The sequence below is a fragment of the Chanodichthys erythropterus genome, chromosome 11, assembly GCF_024489055.1.
Source record: "Chanodichthys erythropterus isolate Z2021 chromosome 11, ASM2448905v1, whole genome shotgun sequence".
Classification (NCBI taxonomy): Eukaryota; Metazoa; Chordata; class Actinopteri; order Cypriniformes; family Xenocyprididae; genus Chanodichthys; species Chanodichthys erythropterus.
In genome coordinates, this window is record NC_090231.1 from 5,063,799 (window position 1) to 5,085,930 (window position 22,132).

Consider the following 22,132-nt stretch of genomic DNA (forward strand, 5'->3'; position numbering starts at 1 on the left):
CGCTTGATGAGTTTGGAGAACACCTGACAAGAGATCAGAGACCATTCCTTCATACAGAATCTCTACAGATCCTTCATGTTGGTGCTTCTTCTCTTCAGTTCACTCCACTCATTTTCTTTAGGGTTCAGGTCAGGGGACTGTGATGGTCATGGCAGAAGCTTCATTTTGTGCTCAGTGACACATTTTTGTGCTGGTTTTGATGTTTGTTTTGGATCATTGTCACGATGGAAGATCATTATAAGATTTCTAGCAGAGGTGGTCAGGTTTTGATATTTATCTGTTGGTATTTTCTAGAATCCATGATGCCATGTATCTGAACAAGACGTCCAGGACCTCCAGCAGAAAAATAGGTCCACAACATTAAAGATCCAGCAGCATATTTAACCGTGGGCATGGGGTACTTTTAATCCATGTGTGCACCAATTCCATCTGGTGGGTTTGCTGCCAAAAAGCTATTTTTTTAGTTTCATCTGACCATAGAAGCCGGACCTGTTTGAAGTTCCAGTCGTGTCTGACAACTGAATATGCTGGAGATTGGTTCTGGATGAGAGCAGAGGAATTTTCTTGAAACTGTCCTGAACATCTTGTGGGGATGTAGGTGCTGTTTGATTGTTGTTGTTTTTTTAGGCTTTCTGAGACTCAAGACTCAACTAATCTCTGCAATTCTCCAGCTGTGATCCTTGGAGAGTCTTTGTCCACTCAAACTTTCCTCCTCACTTCACATTAGGATGATTTAGACACACGTCCTCTTCCAGGCAGATTTGTAACATCTTTAGTTGATTCGAACTTCTTAATTATTGCCCTGATGGTGTGAATGGAGATTTTCAATTCTTTAGCTATTTTCTTATACCCATTTTCTATTTTGTGAAGCTCAACAATCTTTTGCTTCACATCAGAACTATATTCTTTGGTTTTGCTCATTGTGAGGAATGATTAAGGGAATTTAGCCTTTGTGTTTACACATATTTGTACTCCTGTGGAACAGGAAGTCGTGGCTGGACAATTTCATGTTCATGATCACCCTGGTGTGCTAAAAAAATGTAAATGTGAATGGGAATATACTTCAGAGATATTTTACTCATAAAAATATCTAGGGGTGCCAATAATTGTGTTGGAGAGAAGACATGTATTGGAGAAAAAAACATTTATTTCATAATGTGAGTTTCTTGAATGAAAGAGCAAAAGGATAAACAATGCAGATCTATTTCACAGCCGCCTTTGATCATATTTACTAAGAGTGCCAATAATTGTGGAGGGCACTGTATATGTATATATAAAACACTATTGTAATTGTTACATTTTTCAAGTGTCAGCATTCTGTAACAATTTAGTATAGGGAACACAACTATTAACTACAACTTTTCCCTCAATAAATTCCTAATTTGCTGCTTATTAATAGGTAGTAAAGTAGTTGTTACGTTTAGGTATTGGGTAGGATTAAGAATGTAGGTAATAAGGTCATGCAGAATATGGCATTAATACGTGCTTAATAAGTAGTAATAAAGAGTCAATATTCTAGTAATATGCATGCTAATAAACAACTAGACCCTAAAATAAAGTGTTACCCAGCATTCTCCCCTAAAAGTTATCAGGTACACCAAACTCTAAATCATAGAGACTTTGAGGGCTGGTAGTACTTACACTGCCTACAACGACACCAAGACAATCAGCCTGATGGGGGCGCTATAGCAGTCAAATGTAGGAAATGGCTTATAACTCCTGAACTGTGTGTTATATTGTGGAATCCTTGGACAAAATGCATGCCTCAGATTTACTCAATCTTTCTGGCTAATTTTTTGGGGTATATTGGATTTAAAAAAACAAAACAAAACAAAAAACTACTTTTGCGAACAAGTTCTAGGTTTTTGGCCCGATTGGAACCAAACCAGTACAGTCTGATTGTCAATAATTATCAAAAAAAGTTAAATTTTAGATTCACGGTCTCTAAGGGCCGCCAAAACTTTCAATGTAGCCGGAGCCACTTTTACTAAAATGGCTATAACTCGTGAACACATTAAGATATTTTCACCAAACTCAGACACATATGTAAGAGCTCATTCTATATTTGTATTTGTCTTTGCTGTGGTATTGAAATAGCTATTGAAAATCCCAATATCGCAGGTATTGGTATTGACTACTGACATTTTGGAACTATGACAACCCTAAAAACATTCTGTCACTGCAATAGATTAGATTAGATCCAACTTTATTGTCATTGTGCAGAGCAAAACTACAGAGCGCATGAAATACAGTAACCTGGAGAGGAAAATAAAGGCTTATTTTTCAAACTAACTGGGAGGACATGAAAGAAAATTATTGCCGGCACTCAAGACTGGCGTTCAGCCAACGGTAAGAACCTAACGCTGATTCTCCAGCATGTCGTTATGGCACAGTAAAATCTAATTTACAATGGGCCATTCATGCAGAAATTATTAAAATACACATTAATCTCTTTCTGTCTGCGTGAGGAAACAGACATAAACATTCTGCCGGAAGGTGCGAGCACACTGACTCCTAAGTAAATAATGCACATATTCAGCCAGAGAGTCACAATCTAGGCTTATGCAATTAGTTTTGTGCTTATATGTAGCTATACATACTGCTGGTTTTGATATATGATAATGGCCTAAATCTAATGAGGAGCCTACACACTCTGGGTCACTGGTTGATGGAGACAGTTGGACACTTGGGTCTCATGGGTCACTAGGCTTTGTTAAGTGGAGCAGACGGTTGACATGATTGCTGCCTTCGCTGAGACATCCAGTAATCCAGTTAGATCCAGACAGCCACAGAACGGTTTGGGAAGCAGATAATCCAGTGGAAAATGTTTACCAGAAACCTCCTGAGAGCCGTGACTGGGCATCTGCAGGCGCTGCTGTCTCTCCGCTGACAGCTCCAGGTGAGATACGTTTCACACAGTTACCATCACCTCTTGCCGGCTGCTTCATCAACCTCATTATTTATTATTTCCTAGTGTTTCTCAACCTGCACTGTCTTATGCACTCCCTCAGGGGCATCAGTAAAGCTCCTAAACCAGAAATGTGTTCCTGTTAACTAAAATTACGTTGGATATCATGCAGCATTATCACTGACATAATTAAAATGGCCATTATTATTAAAACACTGTTAAGTGTATTGTGGGTAAACACTTGCCAAGAAGCTTCCTCTCAAACTGCTTACAGAATTGGTTTAATATTCTGAAACATTTGGTGGTAAGTAAATAAGAAAAAATGTTTAAGATACTCATTAAATGCATTAAATTGATCAAAAGTGACAGTAAAATCATTGATAATGTTACATATACATATATATATATATATATATATATATATATATATATATATATATATATATATATATATATATATATATATATATATATATATATATGCTGTTCTTTTGAACTTCAAATTCTTCTAAGAGTCCTGAAAAATATATATCAGTTTCAACAAAAAATATTAAGCAGCATAACTATTTTCAACATTGATAAAAATCAGAAATGTTTCTTGAGCAGTAAATCATCATACGTTAGGAGTAATGATGCTGAAAATTCAGCTTTGATCACAGGAATTTTAACATGTATTTACATAGAAAACAGTTCTTTCAAACTCCAATAATATCTTACAATATTACTGTATTTTTGATCAAATAAATGCAGACTCGGTAGGCATAAAAGACTTTCAAAAATATATATAAAAAACAAAACAAAACATAAAAACCTGTTTTAAACACCCATGTACTGTATATACAGCGCGTTGCATATTAGTTTTGCTGTGCAAGAGTTATAAAATGAAAAGTAAAAATTTTAGGGCACCAACCCCCTCCAAAAAACCCAAATAAACCATCATATAATGTTCAAATTCAATGTTTTTCAACAACAGTCTCAGTACCGAATGCTTTGGTTCAAGTAGTAAACAAGCCAGTCAATTAACTGTATGTGGCCCTATTATTGATTAGATGAATTAGTTGAAAAGCATTTCTATTTAGATGCACATATTCAATTGCATTTTATGTGGCATATTGATACAAAATGGCACAATTAACAAGCTTTTCAATGATAAAACCACCAATAATATTCAAAACGTACTCAAGCAATATGTTTCCTTGAGTTAAAGCACTAATCAACATCAGAGGGCGTAACGTCTCATTGTCTTCTGTGTTCTGACAGTTGACCCATTTTCTGCTGAGGATGTGATGTCATCATCCCGTGACTAAGGGCATGGCATGACCTCGTTCCAAATGGCCTGAGGACAGGCGCTGCGCCAGAGGTCTGGACAAGCTATCGCTGAACTGCTTTGACACAGAGGTCTGACAGGATATTTTTAAACGCCACTCAGACTGTGGAGTAAATGCTGCAGGCGGCCTGACCTCAGACTCCCCTGACCTCACAGATGACCCCGACAGACCCCGAACCTACAGCCTAGGGTCTGATGGGTCTTCATCCCTGTCTTTCCTCTCACAGGGTACTGCTGTTTCTTTCTGACCTGAGGGGAAGAGCTAGTGAGCAAATAACAGCAGATTTCCTACAACACTACACCATCTGCAAAATGTCATGTTTTCCCAACAGTTGCAGAAATGAAGGAGTTGTTGAGGTAGGAAGAGGCAGATGTGTTGAGAGGTTAGGAGCACTAATCGCAGGACTTCACCTGTTGGCAGTATTGCAACCGACACACCGGTCAAACAGTGAACCGCATCCCATCTATACATGCAGTGCACTACCTATCTGTAGTGATCAACATTTTTAGGGCTGGAATGATGCGTCAACGTAATCGATTACAACAATTATGTAAATTAGTTGATTAGTCGAGTCTCTTCAGACACCTTACTGTACATGAATTATGAGCTTCTACAACCTCCTAACTGAACTCCTTTCCACAAATTGATCATAGACATAAAAATATAGAATAAAAAAATGGTAAAACTTTCTAATAAGGTTCATTTGTTAACATTAATGTAACATGAACTAATAAGGAGCAATACATTTGCTACATTATTTATTAATCTTTGTTAAAGTTAGTGAATAAAAATAGTCATTGTTAGTTCATGTTAGTTCACAGTGCATAAACTAATGTTAACAAATGCAATAATGATTTTAAAGGGTTAGTTCACCCAAAAATGAAAATTCTGTCATTTATTACTCACCCTCATGCCGTTCCACACCTGTAAGACCTTCACTCATCTTCAGAACACAAATTAAGATATTTTAGTTGAAATCCGATGGCTCCGTGAGGCCTTCATAGGGAGCAATGACATTTCCTCTCTCAAGATCCATTAATGTACTAAAAACATATTTAAATCAGTTCATGTGAGTACAGTGGTTCAATATTAATATTATAAAGTGACGAGAATATTTTTGGTGCGCAAAAAAAAAAAAAAAAAAACGAAATAAAGACTTATATAGCGATGGCCGATTTCAAAACACTGCTTTAGGAAGCATCAGAGCACAAATGAATCAGCGTGTCGAATCTGCTGTTCGGAGCGCCAAAGTCACGTGATTTCAGCTGTTGGCAGTTTGACACGCGATCCGAACCGCTGATTCGACACACTGATTCATTTGTGCTCCGATGCTTCCTGAAGCAGTGTTTTGAAATCGGCCATCAATAAATAAGTCGTTATTTTGTTTTTTTGGCAAAAATATTCTCGTCGCTTTATAATATTAATATTGAACCACTCTACTCACATGAACTGATTTAAATATGTTTTAGTACATTAATGGATCTTGAGAGAGGAAATGTCATTGCTTCCTATGAAGGCCTCACGGAGCCATCGGATTTCAACTAAAATATCTTAATTTGTGTTCCGAAGATTAACGAAGGTCTTACGGGTGTGGAATGGCATGAGGGTGAGTGATAAATGACAGAATTTTCGGGTGTGTTTTTGGATGAACTAACCCTTTAATAATGTATTACTAAATGTTGAAATTAACTTTAAGATGAATAAATGCTGTAGAAGTATTCTTTCTTAGTTTGTAACTAAAGTAGTTAACTAATGTTAAGTAATGAAACCTTATTTTAAATAATATTCTATCCTAATTTCACCCCCACACTCCATTATGGTAATTTCGCAAGACAGCTTTTCACCTCGACATTTGTCATGAGATCTCATCACACCCCTTGTACTTTCTATAGTAATAAAAATGGGTGTAACGATATGCTCAGGTCACGATACGGCACGTATCTCCATACTGAGTTCACGATATGATACGTATCACGATATTTTGAACAAAATGAAACTGAAATTCAAATAAGATTTATTTAAAGAACATTAACACACTTCAATAATTTCCCTTGTTGTACATACAAGATCACATTTCAAGTTTTAATAAAAACCTTCTGTATTCAAATTAACAGCTGAATAGGTCTGTCTGTCACTGAAAATTTGTTTTAAATTCAACATGAACTTAGAATTAAGAATCCACGTAAAAGACGTAATATATAAACGGCCCACAGAACTTCTTAAAGCAAAGCATCGCAAGCATCTTTTGCTTTTCTGTGAGCACAGCTATTGCTGTGGCACTGCGGTGAAAGAAAGCCACGACTTTTCTCACGCGACCAAGCAAGAGACTGACGCGAGAAACGTTTAAACCTGCTTGCAAGATTCGACGTGTGCGCGAAACACTTACTGAACTAGAGAGGTGATTGAGACACACCCTTATTATGCGGTGCCAACCTGGCTTCTCTCACTGCGACCTCCATGTTGTAAAGTAGGTCACGTCGACAGCTCAACCAATAAGATTAGACTGCAGTCATATCGTAAAAGTATCGCCATCACTCTACGATACATTTTTGCATCGCGAAATATCGTACTGCGATATATATCGTTACACCCCTCGTATCAGTAAATTATGCATGATTACAAGTAACTAAACCTAAACCAAACCCTAACCCTAACTCTATAGTAAGTACATGTAGTTAATTAACAGTACTCAGTACTTATTTGAGTAATTACAATGTAACTGCGGCACTAAAATAAAGTGTAACCGATAATAGTAATAATTATTAAAATATAATATTACTACTATTAATTCGGCTACTAATAATACCAATATATCACACTAAGGATTGATGAGCGTTGTCAGCGTTCGCTCAAACTGATTTGCTGAAATCAAAACAGGGACGGTAATGGATGAGCGCCAGCCAATGAGATTTGCGTATTAGTTCCGCCCATTACCGGGGAAACCAGCATCTCTTTTTATCTGTCATGTCATGTCTTGTTTTGGTTTTGTTTCATGTTCACGGTTTTTGGTTTATTTTCATAGTTATGCTTTGTTTGTTTTTGCCATGTTTTGTATCATGTGATTCCATTGCCTTATGTGTTCATGTCATGTGCTTCCCCTGTCTCATGTGTCATGTTCTGATTGGTTGTCATTGTCCTGTGATTTCAGTTCTGTCTTTCCATTGGTCCTTTGTCTTCATTGTTCACAGGGGTTCGTTGTTTGTCATTAGTCCCTTTGTTGAAATAGCCCTCATGTTCCATTGTTACCTTGTCTAGCTTTGTTTATATGTAACCCGTTGTTGGTGAGCGCCAGGATCTTTGTTCAAGTCAAGTCAAGTCATGTCAAGCCACGTCTGTGTTCATGTTCCTGTTCCTGTTTGTATTTTGGATTTATGTTATTAAAAACTGTACTTGGGTTCTACCTACTCTCGCCTCCAGTGGACTCCCTTCCATTACATTATCTCTGTACCTGTATAAAAACTAGAGCTGTCAAGCAATTACAAATTTAAATTAATTAATTACATGACATGGCAATTAATTAATCAAATTAATCACAATTTAATCGCACATCAAATTTGGGTGAGAAATTAATAAAGTCATTATTGTGTAAAGCATCAAATAGATATTACAAACAGTAGCTTTTGTGTGAACTATACCTTTAATTCTTTTTAATTAATCTGGAAATATGAAATTAATTTTTAAATAAAATTATACTCTAAGTAAGAAACTAAAACTTATGTCTTAAAGTCTTAAGTCGTTCATTCATTCAGTCGATTCATTCAAATGGCTGATTCATTCAGAATTGAAGTAAATGGTTCTCTTTAGGCTATACAGAATGATTGATGTATAATATCAAAGTAGAGATCAGACGGCTCTCTTTGCTTTTAAATCGCTCTCGCTGTACTTTGATGTCATACACCGATCGGTCAGTGTAGCGTGATCAGTCTTTTATGAATGGTCCACTGAATCATTGGTTCCTTCAAAACACAGATTCAGAAATGAAAAACCGTGTGCAGGTCTGCTTTGTTTTTATAGTTTCATTTGCAAAACAAGACAATACTGTGTCTAAAATACAATATTAACTTCTTTACTGAACTGTTGTATAAAATCAGTAGTCTATCACATCTGTACTCGTTATATTTTGGACAAAAACAGCACTTGTGTGATATTGCTGAACTCATATGATCTAAATATGAGACAAAAACTCAAACAGGGGCATGTTTTCCCCCAATATCTTGAATTTTAGGGACATTCTGACTACATTTTATAGGCTTCATCATATGAGTTTGTTGCCCTGCATCATATTCGTCATCAATCATCTGTATGAAATGTCAAATGACCGACATAGGTCTGGGGCGGGGGAAGTGCGTTAAAGTCGTTAAAAAATAAACATTAAATTAACATTTAAAATAAACATTTAATTTCGCAAACCTTGCAGATTTTTAAACAGACCAATTTAAACATGGCTTCCTTATGTCCTTCTATTGAAGAAGAACAAAGAAAAGAGAGTAAAGAAAGCAGGCACAGAAAACAAGACCAATATGAACAGGAACATATCTCAATCAATAGGGAGTTTAAGTATGTTTTTATCTTGCGCTTCAGCCGGAACTCTTCCAAATCTTGACAAGATGGACTCCATTACAGCCCAGCCAAATTACACCTGAGGGATCTCTAGCCCCATCAACAGCCGTTAAACGTGCTTGAGCCGAGAACGCGTTGGCGAAAATTTAAAAAACAAACTGATGAGTCTTTCCTTCACAACGCCTGAAACAGGACAAAATAACACTGCGAGAGACGTGTGTTAATTTACAGGCCCGCAGCTTGAGGCAGAGCACCAGATGGGGAGTGTGTGAGAGCTCATTTGTGTCTCCTTACACCATTACAACATTTTCAGCGAAGGAACGCTGGTGCGATTTCACAAGCCAATCACTGTTCTAGCAGAGCCAAGTCAGGATCGTCAAATTTAATCTACATCCACAAAACATGACATATCCCTCTCTGGCTTCTCGCTCCTTTGTGTTAATGTGACACTTTCTCACTCGATTTGTCCCTCGCCTCTTCGCTACATCTCTCGCAGGTCTTAACTCAAACTGATTTTGTAGTACTATCAACGAGATGAAGGACAGTTTCTGGAACGACAAAAATATAACAAACCATGACACGCGGCCAACCGTAGCAGCATGGAGAAATCACAACAAAAGTCATTCTGGTGGGTTTCCAAATATCCTGGACCATTTTTATTCTCAAGCAAAACAAAAGAGCTTACCAATTACTAGTCACCTAATTTACATTTAAAATGCACCAACCAGTTGCATAAACAGTGCCAGGAGTTATCAAAGAATAACTTGTTTCATTTGCATTGTAGGTGACAGTTTAAATTGCACATCAAAATAAACGCACTGAATTTCTTTCCTTCTTTGAGTGAGTACTGGTAATGTATTCATGAAATTATTTTTTTGGCCAGTTGATATCCAAATGAGTGAGGATGCCTGCAGTTTTCAGTGGGAATGAACCCAGTGGAGTATGATAAAGTCAACTTTCCTCATCTCATTTCTGAACTGAATATTTTACCCTGACAGCTCAAATATTTTGCTGCATGTCCGCTTTCACAATTTTCATCAGGAAGATGTCATGTAGAGCATTTTTTCTCATATGTAATCTCCTTGTTTGTTTGAATAACATTTAGTTTTGCAACATTTATGATCTAGAGTGTAATTTCATTTGGCTCAATGCACATTTGCACGGCACAATTTCCTTTTTTTTTTACGTATTTTTTGACTTGTTTGAAGAATTTTTAGATATTGAAGGATTAGTTTACTTTAAAGTGAAAATTACCCCAAAATTTACTCACCCTCAACACACAATGCATATGACTTTCTTCTTTCTGATGAACACAATCAGAGTTATATTAACAAATATCCTGATGCATCCAAGCTTTATAATGGCAGGGAACGATGGCAACGAGTTTGACTCAAGAAAGTGCATCCATCCATCATAAACGATTGAGTAAAACGAGTGAGTAAAAATATCCATATTTAACAAGTTATGAAGTAAAATATCTAGCTTACACCAGACCGTCTTACGCCTTGTTAAATGTCAATATTTAACAAGTTATAAAGTAAAAAATATCTAGCTTCTGCCAGACCGCCTTCCCTATTCAAATTACGAAAAATCGTAACTGATGCTTTTTCGCAAGTTGAATAGGGAAGGCATAGGAAGTAGCGTAAGCTTTTTGAACTGCAAGTGTTTTACACTTTTTTTGTGCTAAACAAAATGCAAAATTTCAAGTTGAATACAGAACAGTCTGGCAGAAGCTAGTTATTTTACTTTATAACTTGTTAAATATGGATACTTTTCTTACACAAACGCATCGCTTCGCCTAAGAAGGCCTTTATTAACCCCCCGGAGCCGTGTGGAGTTGGTTTATGATGGACGGATGCACTTTTTTCAGCTTCATACTCATTGGTCCCGTTCACTGCCATTATAAAGCTCGGATGCGTCAGGATATTTATTAATATAACTCCAATTAACTCAGCTTTTGCATAGTTTGTGCGTGCAGTTTAATAATCATTTGAATCTTAGCAAACTGGCAGCTCCAGCAGACAGTATAAACCTTTAATAATCACCTGAAAATGAATTTACACCTGTATGATATTACGCTGTAGTCACATTGGACCAGAGTGGTTTGGAAAATGGATGGATGAATGATTCATCTGCGGGCGCCATCTTCTGATGGTGAAGTGTGAATTCATTCAGCACGCGACTATCACAGTGAATTATGTGTATTCTCTAGCCGTTGAGCATACCTCAGTTGTACACCCATTATTGCAGTGCATTGTGGGATTGAATTTGTGCACTCGATATTGTCCACTATTGTTTTGGACACCCCTACAAATGGCTGTCCCCTCAAACAGGGGGCGATTTCAGACACAGCCCTAGTTTCCTAGTGTGTGCCATTTTTTTTCCTTAACCCTTAAATGCATGACTGTTTCGCCAATCATTCTTACATATTCGGGTCTTTATCGACCCGGATCAATATCTAACATGGAAGGATCTCTACCTGTCGCGATGACATAAAACTCCTCTGATATTAGAGTAACAATTTCAGAAGAATAAAATAAATCATATTTTGTTACCTTTTGGAGCTTGAAAGGGCTCCGTTTGAGCAGATGTTTTATGCCATCATCACTGTCCTGGTCAGAGCTAATTTCCCAGTAAATTCAGCAAATAATAGGCTAGTTTTATGTTTGAGGTCATGAATATGAGCCCAATCGCGATCTCAAACATATTCTCAGAACTATATCATTTTCAACATCTTCAAAATCAATATTTCAATCGCTAACAGCTTCACCAGATCCATCCTGTAACAGTTACAGTCATATTTGATTGCGTTCAGTACTTGTTCTGCAGTAAATCGCTGAGCCATTTCATGTTTTTCTTATTATTTCGTTTTCTGTCTGAATGATTCGTCACTTCAGCATTGTGTATCATACATTGCCACCTTGTGGAATAAAGGTGAATTGCACTTATTCCGTCATCTAAGATTCAATTATTGTTGTGCAGAAAAAATATATGTACACTCATACACACCTCGGGTCGTTAGCGACCCTATACAATTTTTACAAAAAATGAATACAAAAATAGGCATTCTTTTATAATTTTATGATTTTTTTTCTTGTTATATGCTTTGTAATGAATTGATTGAGGAATACCAAGAAGGTTGATGTCTAACTTTAAAAAATGAACAAGGAGGAGGGTAATGAATGACATTCCGGGTCACTAAAGAACCGAGGTATGCATTTAAGGGTTAATTACTGATTATGTTCACCTGTTGCTCATTTAGTTACCTCATTACTGCCTGTGTAGCCCTTATTTGTCCCTAGTGTTTTGTCTTGCGTTAACATTGTTAGTTAACATTTGGTTAGTGCTTTATCATTCTTGTTCCTGTATTCGTCTGTGTTATTAATTCTCCATTGTGTTTGCTGACCAGCAGATTGTAACACTGTCAGTTTGATTATCTTTTTTATATGTGACTTGCACATTTCATATTTCTTCATGAGACTGACCTGATTTAAACCTAGACGCATTATCCTATAGAAATAACCGGATACAATTCCACAAAATTGCAAACACTCAATTGATAAACCAAATGCATCATTATGTGGTTAGAACATAGCAACTTTTGACAGGTACTTTTGAAGACCCACAGTCTGACCTAGATTTAGGAGTTATCTTTAGAAAACACTGAAGAAAGGGTCCAGCTACTGATATGCGAGGGCAGATGTGATGGATGAAGCAGCCAATGCTCCAACCAATATTTAGCATGTGGTGCTGCTAATTTATGCGGATATGTTGTTTATGCAAGGTTAAAACTCAAGGGCAAGCCAAATGTACCCAGGTGTCTTATTAAAGTTGGAGAAAACATCTTCAACATTTTAATTAGGAGAGTAGGTGTCAAATCCAACTTGAATTTAACACTACAATATAATATTCTTTAATTGTTTTTGACTTGTAGACATGCTATATTTAGCTTGTTATATTTTAAGTGTATGTAATGTGTGCTGACTGTCCAATAGAATCAAGTATTCCTGAGAAATGATACTTCTTTTGTCCCAAAACCAGCTGAATGTCCTACTGCTCTATTCACAGTGTCACAGCAGAGGAGAAAAAAAAAAACAAAAAAACAATCCAAACAACCCAAGCAAAAAACTGTGCCTTGTCTGAGCCATGAATAATTTGTCAAGTCAGTCTGTGCTGAAGAAGCCACAGAGGTGTGAATTAGCTGAAGCTCTGCAATACTACAGGAGGCTCAATGCTCATAGACCGACATCAAGAGATATTGATCTGCAACCACCGCAGTGAAACAGAGATTGTGAGAGAAAGAGAAGTAGTATGAGATGATTGAGAATGGGGAGAGGAAAGAAACAAAGCATCCGAGCCCGACAAAATGTGATGAAAATCATATATATCACATAGTAAAATATGCAAAACGAACATTAAATCAAAATTGACTATTTAACTTCAGCGGTTGTGTTGTAAATGTTTCATCAGTGCATGTTATTCTTAAGAAAATGCTTGTTTTCATTATCTTTTATCATAATGCAATGACATTCTCTTCTTATGAAATGAACTTGTCATGCAGGTGTAGAAAAATAAAATATTATTAACCTAATTATTAGCCAAACCTCTAAGCTGCATTATTTCTGCATCATTATTTTTCCTGTTAAATATTCCGTTTTATCCAAAACATCACATCATGGTAATTATATGTGTTGTCTATACTCCATGTTGTGTATACCAGAAACACTTTATTTTACAGTGTCCTTGTTACATGTAGTTACTATTGTAATAACTATGCATAATTACATGCAACTAACTGTAAACCAAACCCTAATCCTAAACCTATACCAAGTACATGTATTCATGTAATATTACTCAGTACTGATGTGTATAATTACAGTGTAACAAAGACACCTTAAAATAAAGTGTAACCCAACTACCTTACTGACTATTAATAAGCAGTAATTAGGAGTTTATTGAGGAAAAAGTTGTAGTTAATAGTGAGAATTAGACCCTAATCTAAAGTGACTGATACTTTAATTTTATGCTCACCAAAGCTGCATTTATTTTTTATCAAAAATACAGTAAAAACTAGAAGTGTAATGGTACTCTGTAAAAAACATCAAACTGAAATGTTCTCCATTCACGGTTTGGGATGCACAACAATGTGTAAAAAAAAAAAAAGAGTTATGTTTCTGTTGATGGATACGCTCCCCATGCATTTCACGTGAGAGTAGCTGTCCAATCAACTGTTAGTATGTAAATCTGTTGCTGACATCACAGTTCCACACGTTCCTCAGGCGAAGGAGACAAGCAGCCGATAGAGCCGATGCCTGCATCATTCTGGCTTCCCAATACTACACTACATTATATATACAGCTATGGAAAAAATTAAGAGACCACTTAACATTGATTTTTGAACTTGGAGTGGTCTCTTAATTTTTTCCATAGCTGTATATCTTTACTGTGACATTTAATCAATTTAATGCATCCTTATCGAATTCAATACTTTTTTTCTTTAAAAAACTAATCTTACTGACCCCAAACTGAATGGTAGTGTGTAAATATATATCTTATTGTGTATATTATGTGTATGTGTGTGTGTGTGTGTGGTTCTTCACCTCTCTCTCAAGTCATCCAGGCATCGTTGTAGGTGCACTTCCCCTGCGGTGACCAGAACATGCTCTCCGGTCTCCTGAATCAACACTTCGGCACACGGGTCGGCCTGGTTCAGCAATCTCATACCTCGCACCAGCTTCGGCATCTCACCTGCATACATACACACACACACGTTGGGTTTTCATGTTTTACGGGGACTATGATGATTCTTATACTGTACAAACTATATATTCTACTCCTAAACCTACCCATCTCAGAAAACTTTCTGCATTTTTATATTTTCAAAAAAACATCACTTAGTATGATTTATAAGCTGTTTTCCTCATGGGGACCAAATAATGTGCTTTTAATTTGTCCTAATGGACATTTTGAAAGCTGCTTTTCAGTAAGCATTTGATCGTGACTTAAAGGGTTAGTTCACCCAAAATGAAATTTCTGTCATTAATTACTCACCCTCATGTCATTCCACACCTGTAAGAACTCGTTTATTTTCAGAACACAAATTAAGATATTTTTGATGAAATCTTTTTTAATTATTTCCCATAGAAAGCAATGTAATTACTGTCATTCAAGGTCCAGAAAAGTAGTAAAAACATTGTTAAAATAGTAAATGTGACTATAGTGCAGTGTTAATTTCGTCACCTATTTTTAATTTAGTCTTAGTCTTGTGCCAAATGTCCTTGTTAGTTTTAGTCATATTTAGTCATTCACATATCTTTTTTTGTTAGTCAAGTTTTAGTCGACTAAAAGTCTTTTAATTTTAGTCTAGTTTTAGTCAAAAAATTGTAGTCTTTTTTTTTTTTTAAATAACACATTATTAATGAGATTATTAAACATTTCAGTAAAAAAAGTGTTTCACATATCTCAAACATTGGTTAAATGTCATAATTACCTGACAAAATACACTTGTTGAAAGATTTTTGTTGAATGCAAATGTTAAACGTGTCTGGTTTTCAATTTCTGATTTAGGAGACACATTCACAAATGATTAACCTGTTCTGAACAGTATTTTATTTTAACCAACACAATTCAAAAGCTAGTATGTTGTTGTCGCTCGTCACTCGTGTTCGCTTTCGTGTGTTCAGCAGTTTCGTGTTGCAGCCACAGGCGTATAAAACCTGTAAAGCCTCGTTTACACTGCACGCGTGTGCACAAAGTCAAAATAATCACCCTGTGTAAACTCCCGCTCATATTTTACATCACTACAAACTGACGACAAGAGATTCGAAGTTGAAAAACTTGAAATTTCTTTGAGTTGACAGTTGACGGAACAACACCTTGCCGGAGCCGTAACGAGCCACACACGCATGCAGTGTAAACAAGGCTTCAACGAGGCTTAACTTGAGCAACAGCGCGAAGCCGCGAATTTGTTCTGATTATTTTAAAGGCGTAACAGCTGATGAAAAAGCAGAGACGATTGTAGACGAAAATGAAGAGAGATTTTATCTTAGTTTTTATTTTATACAAAACATTTTCGTCTCGTCTTTTTTCGTCAACAATAATGCATGTTAATTTAGTCTTAGTCAGCGTTTTTGGACAGTGGTGCAGTCTTGTCATCGTCTCGTCTTAGTCTTGAAAAAAAAGGTCGTTGACGAACATATTTTGTCTCGTCTCGTCTGACGAAATTAACACTACTATAGTGGTTCAACCTTAATGGGGACCTTTTATGCAAAATTCATTTTTGCATGGCGTTTGGCTATAAATGTGTGTTGGCAGTGTGTGTACACAACCACCCAATAATGATAAAAATCCAACCACTCCTTTTTTATAATCCCCATGAATCATAAAAGCAGTGTCTCAGAACAAGCCGTTTCCAGATCCCTGGCAGTGTGACGTCACTTTAGCCACAGGCCCTGTCCACGAATGTTGACAGACACAGCCATTTTAACATCGAACCGCCCTGAGCGAGTTCACAGCGAGTTGCACAGTCCTCCATTGCTGCACTGACGAGAACGTCTCCCAAGCGTTTTAGGTGTTCTGTAGCTGGATGGATTAATCCACATAGCTCTCTCCATTTACTCCCGAAATCTGAGCCGCTGAAGACGAGGATGCTGTGATTGACACCTAATAGGAGGGCCATTTTAACATTCAAGCACAAGAAAGTGAAACATTTCTGAAAATTTACTTTCCTTTGCAATATTTCTCATTTATTTCAAATTTCATTAAAATATTTTTGCCATACTTAACAAAAAATGTAAACAGCAGAGTCTCTATCATTGTTACATACAGTGTTAGTTTTTAACAGTTAGTGCAAATATTTTCCCTTAATTTATTTTAGCTTAAATAACATGCGGGCCGGCAGTTGAGACCACTGTTCCAGAGTGATACTGGATACGGCAATAATAATGAAGGTGAGAGCACTTTATTACAGTTCATCGGAGATGATTTATGGATATAAAGTTTACCAGTTTATTAAGCACCACCAGAAAAGGCATAAGGTCTTTATATATTTATTTACTGTTGTAACGAGTGCTTCTGTGTAATTCGCTGTGTATGTTGCAAGGGAGAGAGACATGGGGTATTTTGAGCTTAAACTTCACATACACACTCTAGGGACATCAGAGACTTATTTTAAATCTTGTAAAAGGAGGCACAATAGGTCCCCTTTAATGTTATGAAGCGACAAGAATACATTTTGTGCGCAGAAAAACAAAAAAAATAACGGCTTCACGACTTCATGAAAAATATCTTAATTTGTGTTCAGAAGATGAATGGAGGTCTTACGGGTGTGGAATGACATGAGGGTGAGTAATTAATGACAGAAATTTCATTTTTGGGTAAACTAACCCCTTTAAGTGTCTTTCGTGGATTATTGTGCTTGAACGGTTAAACAGTTGAGAAAGAAATCGAATGTGTTCCAGTGTATTGGATCCGTGCAGGTCTTAAAGTGACAGCAGCGTAATATTCCTGCTGCTGTCCGTGTGATTAATTTTAACAAAACAACAAAATAAACTAGAAAATCACCCAGTGCTTGACTGAATAACTTAAAAAAAATATTTGAGAATCACAATAAAGTTTTTTTTTATTTGATTATTTAGTTTCTTACTTGAATGATACTGTTAAATGGACCTACTGTAGCCTACCTGCACTGTTTATTTCATTTGTATCTTTCTTATACAGTATTTGTCATAATGTTTGTAATTTGCATCTTTACTTATTTTTAAGAACAAAGATAAAATTAAAAAACTCAATTTTGATTATAAAATTACATTTAAAAAAAATATATATTACGTTTCTCATATCATGAAATAAGATTTTGGCCATATTTTGGTATTGTGACAACACTACTTATGTGAACATTTCAGTCAATATTTTATTTTGTGAATCTGTTAACATAATGGTGGTTTGTAAAGAGGCTGTTGAAGGATGCACGTTAACTACACTGACCCGAGAGCAAACCCTCAGCCTGTGTCGGTGCACAAAACAGTGTTATTTATTTCACAAACAGAGAGTATTTTAAAATATAAAGCAGCAAAAAAAAAAGGTATTTTAAACTCTAAGGGGGTCAAAGAGTCATAAAGGTGCATAAAAACTAAATTATGACTGCTTTGGGTGCAAATCTTCACTAACATTAAAAGCAGGCCTAGAAGGGTAAAAAAACAAAACAAAATGATAAAGCATGTATGATATGACCCCTTTAAAGCAGCCTCTCATTCTCTCTTCAAATAAAAGTGCTGTTTGACATCAAAGCAAATTCCTTCGGTACATGTTATACTGACTATGAGAGCTTTTAATAAAGATGGTGAGTGTTTTCACCAGCAACGGCCTCGCCTGACCTGAAGGCAGCTGAAGTTACAGTTATGAAACTAAACCCTGAAACAGCACTCTGGGACAGTGATGACCCTCACAATGATCTCTTGTGTTTGTGTGATCGCACAATTGAGATCAGATAGTTCTTGGTGTGCTAAACTGGGAAGCATTTAACTTCCTCATTACAGCTGTGCTCGTGACTAATGCGTCCCACATGAGCGAGTGTGATGCTTTTATATGGATGGGGTTTCCATGCCATCTTTGACACTGCTAATGAGAATCATAACACCACCTCTGAGTGAACCTGGAGAAGCTGCCATTAAAGCACCTTTTTGAGGGACGTTTGGACCTTAGGGTTAAGAGATGACAATTTAATCTGTATGCTTATGCATATTTTTTTATGGTTAGTCATAGTGAGCTGCCATTGTAGGCAGTTTTTAAGGCTTCATACACAGACATACACACAAATTAAATATGTAGTTCAAACAGTAGAAAAAATAAATTTATCGGCTGGATAAAGCAAACCAGTGTCTAGCTAATAAAGTTTTAATGGATGAGGATTGACATCAAGGTAAAGACGAATGCAGTGACGTACAGCAGTCGTACAGTAAGCACGCGCGAGTCCATTATATTGATGCTCAAACAAACCGTGTGTTCTCGATGACCTGAGCACACACTGTATTTATGCACAGACACATTTCAGTACATTCACATTCAGGATTTTTCATGTTTGTTGCTGTGTTTAGTAAGGCTGCCCCGTAATAGTCAACTAACTGTTAGTCAACAAGAAGAGGCTTAGTTGACCGAAAGTATATTAGTCGCAGAAAGAAAAAAAATCCAAAGGAAGTGGCGAAGTCACGCTGTTTGTGATGGACAGATCGTTAACAGTTGGTGTATGTGGTAATTAAAGTACATCAGGCAGGACATCCAAACGCTCGCCTATCATTCATCGACCTCAAATATGTCTTATCATCTGAAACATGTAAGTATAACAACTTTGCATGGCTGCTCGCCTTAAAGTTAACCTAGATAAATGTACATTTACATTTACATTTATGCATTTTGGCAGACGCTTTTATCCAAAGCGACTTACATTGCATTATACTATACATTTGTATCTGAGTAAATGTAGGCTATTCCAGTGTTTGTGTGGAGTGTGAAAGCTGAATTGTAGCGCACTTACTGCCTGAGCTAACATGGAGGTGCCGGCGCGATCACTTGCACTTAAAATACTGTCATTTTTGGTCATATAGATAAGAGTAATACATCTTTTGAATCTGAGACTACTTTTATTTGTGTGCACTCACAATAACAACAAAACCGTGTGCTTTTGTAAAATAATGAAAGCAAACAGGATGCATTTTCTGTTGCCTCTCTCTGTGAACTTGAGCGTACCAAAAAAAAGAACCGAAACACCATGTAAACTTGCCTCATGAAAAATATATCTATAGAAAGCGAAATATCTACTTCTAAATGAACCAATTCAAATGGAAAATAACAAATATTCTCAGGTTATGTAATCCGTTTGAAATGTGCCTATAGGCACGTCCACTACTGATGATGAATCAACGTCGTCAACTTCAACACTGCAGCCGAAAATACAGAAAACACTAGTTCATCAATTAATTATTAAAATGCTAAAGCAATCTTCTTGCTGTTTTCCCCCGACATATTCATAATCATTACTTCTGCTGGTGTGCTGTGGCAAGCTTTATGTGTGCGCTTGAATGCTGATTAAGTAGGCATTAAAGGCTCTTTATTATGATTTATATGGTTTATTAATAAACGTGCAATTAGTCGAATAATTGCTTAAAATGAACAAGTTACTACTAGTCGACCAGGAAAATCTTTAGACGAAGGCAGCCCTAGTGTTTTTATTAATTCTGAATGGATCAGTGTACTGTAGTAGGTATATCAAAGACTTTTTAATATAGAAAGACGGTGCACTTGTATTATTATGAATGGGACAAAGTGTTACGCGCAATATGGCGGAATAAGTCCCGCCTTCTAAATAAGAGCCAATCGCCGATTAGTAAAGTATCGCATCACTGCAGCTGCCGTTAGAAGCTCCGGTTCCTATAGAAACAGTCAGACGTGTGCTTCCTATAGAGGCGCGCACTTAGGACTGTGCATGCGCATTAGCTTGATCCAGCATGAAAAATGCAATTTTTTGTCATGATTCGAGCGTTTAGAGACAACATTTATGAGACAGTTGTTGTCAGATTTCATTGGTGATTTCAAATATGAAATTTAATCGAAAGCTTGGCAAACAGCTTTGGAGAATTTGATGTTTCCCCATTCAAAGAGATAGGAGCTGCACTTGCATGCCCGAGAGGCATTTCAGAGATGGCCACCGAGTGAAATGACTTATCTTAACCCTTAAATGCATGACTGTTTCGCCAATTATTCTTACATCGACCCGGATCTATATCTAACACGGAAGGATCTCTACCTGTCGCGATAATATAAAACTCCTCTGATATTACAATAACAATTACAGAAGAATAAAATACATTTTATTTTGAATCAAATAAATTGTTTGAGCAGATGTTTTATGCCATCACCACTGTCCACGTCAGAGCTCATTTGCTAGTAAATTCAGTAAATAATAGGCTAGGCTCGCCCAATCGCGATCTCAAACATATTCTCAAAACTATATAATTTTCAACATCTTCAAAATCAATATTTCGATCACTAACAGCTTCACCAGATTTATCCTGTAACAGTTAGTCATATTTGATTGCTTTAAGTTCTTGCTCTGCAGTAAATCGCTGAGCCATTTCATGTTTTTCTTATTATTTTGTTTTCTGTCCGAATGAGTCGTCACTTCAGCATTGTGTATCAGACACTGCCACCTTGTGGAATAAAGGTGAATTGCACTTATTCTGTAATCTAAGATTCAATTATTGTTGTGCAGAAAAAAATATACGTACACTAGGGGTGTAACGGTACACAAAACTCACGGTTCGGTACGTACCTCGGTTTTGAAGTCACAGTTCGGTACAGTTTTCGGTACAGCAGGTGGAGAGAAAACTAAACATAAAATTGCTTTTTTTTTATTATTAAACAGAGGTTTACTGAACAAATTCTGTTTTTGTCTTTAAATATATTAAATTAAATTAAAACTAAAAGTTTCTTAAGGATAAAAAAAATTATCTCTGCTAATGCTATAAACTATGTAGGGAGCCCTAACTTGAAAGAAGCCCAAACTATTAGCCTAAATTCAATTGCTTTTTATTTTTAGATAAAATAATCAACACTCAAATAACAAATTGTATGCAAACCTGTAAGCTGCACCTAAGGCAGTTTTTGCATTAACTTCTAAATGTTTTTACTCCAATTCGTTGTTGAAATATAATAATTTCTACACAGTGGCTGCTATTTTAACATCAGATTTATTTAAACATACATTAAATAGCCTAATCAGGATATCACTAAAAGATTAAGTAAAATTATGAATATATTGGCTAATACAGTGCATATATTAAGCGAAAGAGTTCATTTCTCTAGCGAACTAACAAGCTGTGAACACTGAATGGCTTTTCTGAGGTAAATGCATCATGACATATTGTTGAATACGGACGCTTTCATTGATGTCTTTCCACCGTTGAAACACTGAATGAGCGATTACATGAGATATGACCGTTTCAGTAAGTTGTACTGAATCTTGCAACATACCTTCAGATGTTCTTTCATGTTTATTCTGTAACTAGTATTAAGGAGGAAGAGATGAACACATTCATTTGCACTTCGCGCTCGCGCTGCCGGTTGAACTGAGGCGCCTGTACAGTGATCTGTCACCCCACATCGAAGCACATCAAAATGGCATTTTCTGTTTAAACTTCATGATTTCGTGGACAGAATTTGAAGGATGACACTTTGTTTCTTATCAAAAGTAACAAAACGCAGAGCTTATTGCGGTTATTGGTGGTGAATATTGGTTGCAATGTAATGCTTCGGTACACACGTGCACCGTACCGAAAGCCCT

The 22,132-nt window shown here is 36.5% G+C and overlaps 1 protein-coding gene across 3 annotated transcripts in view; it reads right to left on the minus strand.

Annotated features, from left to right (window-relative positions):
• efl1 (elongation factor like GTPase 1) overlaps positions 1-22,132 on the minus strand; it is a 148,077-nt gene that overhangs the window by 24,648 nt on the left and 101,297 nt on the right. For all 3 annotated transcript variants that reach the window (XM_067401090.1, XM_067401088.1, XM_067401089.1), the window contains one exon: positions 14,397-14,544. In XM_067401090.1, the coding sequence (XP_067257191.1) occupies positions 14,397-14,544 (148 nt within the window). The remainder of the gene's footprint in view (positions 1-14,396; positions 14,545-22,132) is intronic.